Consider the following 377-nt stretch of genomic DNA (forward strand, 5'->3'; position numbering starts at 1 on the left):
CCTTACTACAGGGAAGAAAAAAACAAGTAAGGGTAAAGAAGGTGTTTTCGGGGAACAGGGAGTTCACACGAGGGGTTCCACAAGGTACAGTCCTAGGTCCCCTCTTATCATAGTGGTGAACTCTCTCAGTAAACGCCTCAACCAAATTCCTGGTCTAGGACATGGCTTCTTCGCAGACGATCTAACTCTCTCATGTCGTCACTCTGATAGAAACATAGTCCAGGAAACGCTCCAAGCAGGGCTAAACGCAGTAGCAGCATGGAGCCGAGAGACTTATATGGGCATTAATGTGGATAAGACCAAATACACACTATTTCGCGCCAAGAACAGAAACTCACCGCTTCCGTTGGTGAACGGGAAACCTATCGACGAAGATA

The 377-nt window shown here is 47.2% G+C and overlaps 1 pseudogene across 1 annotated transcript in view; it reads left to right on the forward strand.

The window, feature by feature from the left end:
- Positions 1–377, forward strand: part of TEOVI_000807200:pseudogene — a 2,396-nt pseudogene that overhangs the window by 1,638 nt on the left and 381 nt on the right. The window contains 3 exon segments of the mRNA in view: positions 1–104; positions 107–373; positions 375–377. The exon segment at positions 1–104 is cut by the window's left edge and continues 409 nt beyond it; the exon segment at positions 375–377 is cut by the window's right edge and continues 381 nt beyond it. Of these exon segments, the coding sequence occupies positions 1–104; positions 107–373; positions 375–377 (374 nt within the window).

Source organism: Trypanosoma equiperdum (genome assembly GCF_001457755.1).
Source record: "Trypanosoma equiperdum strain OVI genome assembly, contig: ctg_1738, whole genome shotgun sequence".
In the NCBI taxonomy this organism is placed as follows: Eukaryota; Euglenozoa; class Kinetoplastea; order Trypanosomatida; family Trypanosomatidae; genus Trypanosoma; species Trypanosoma equiperdum.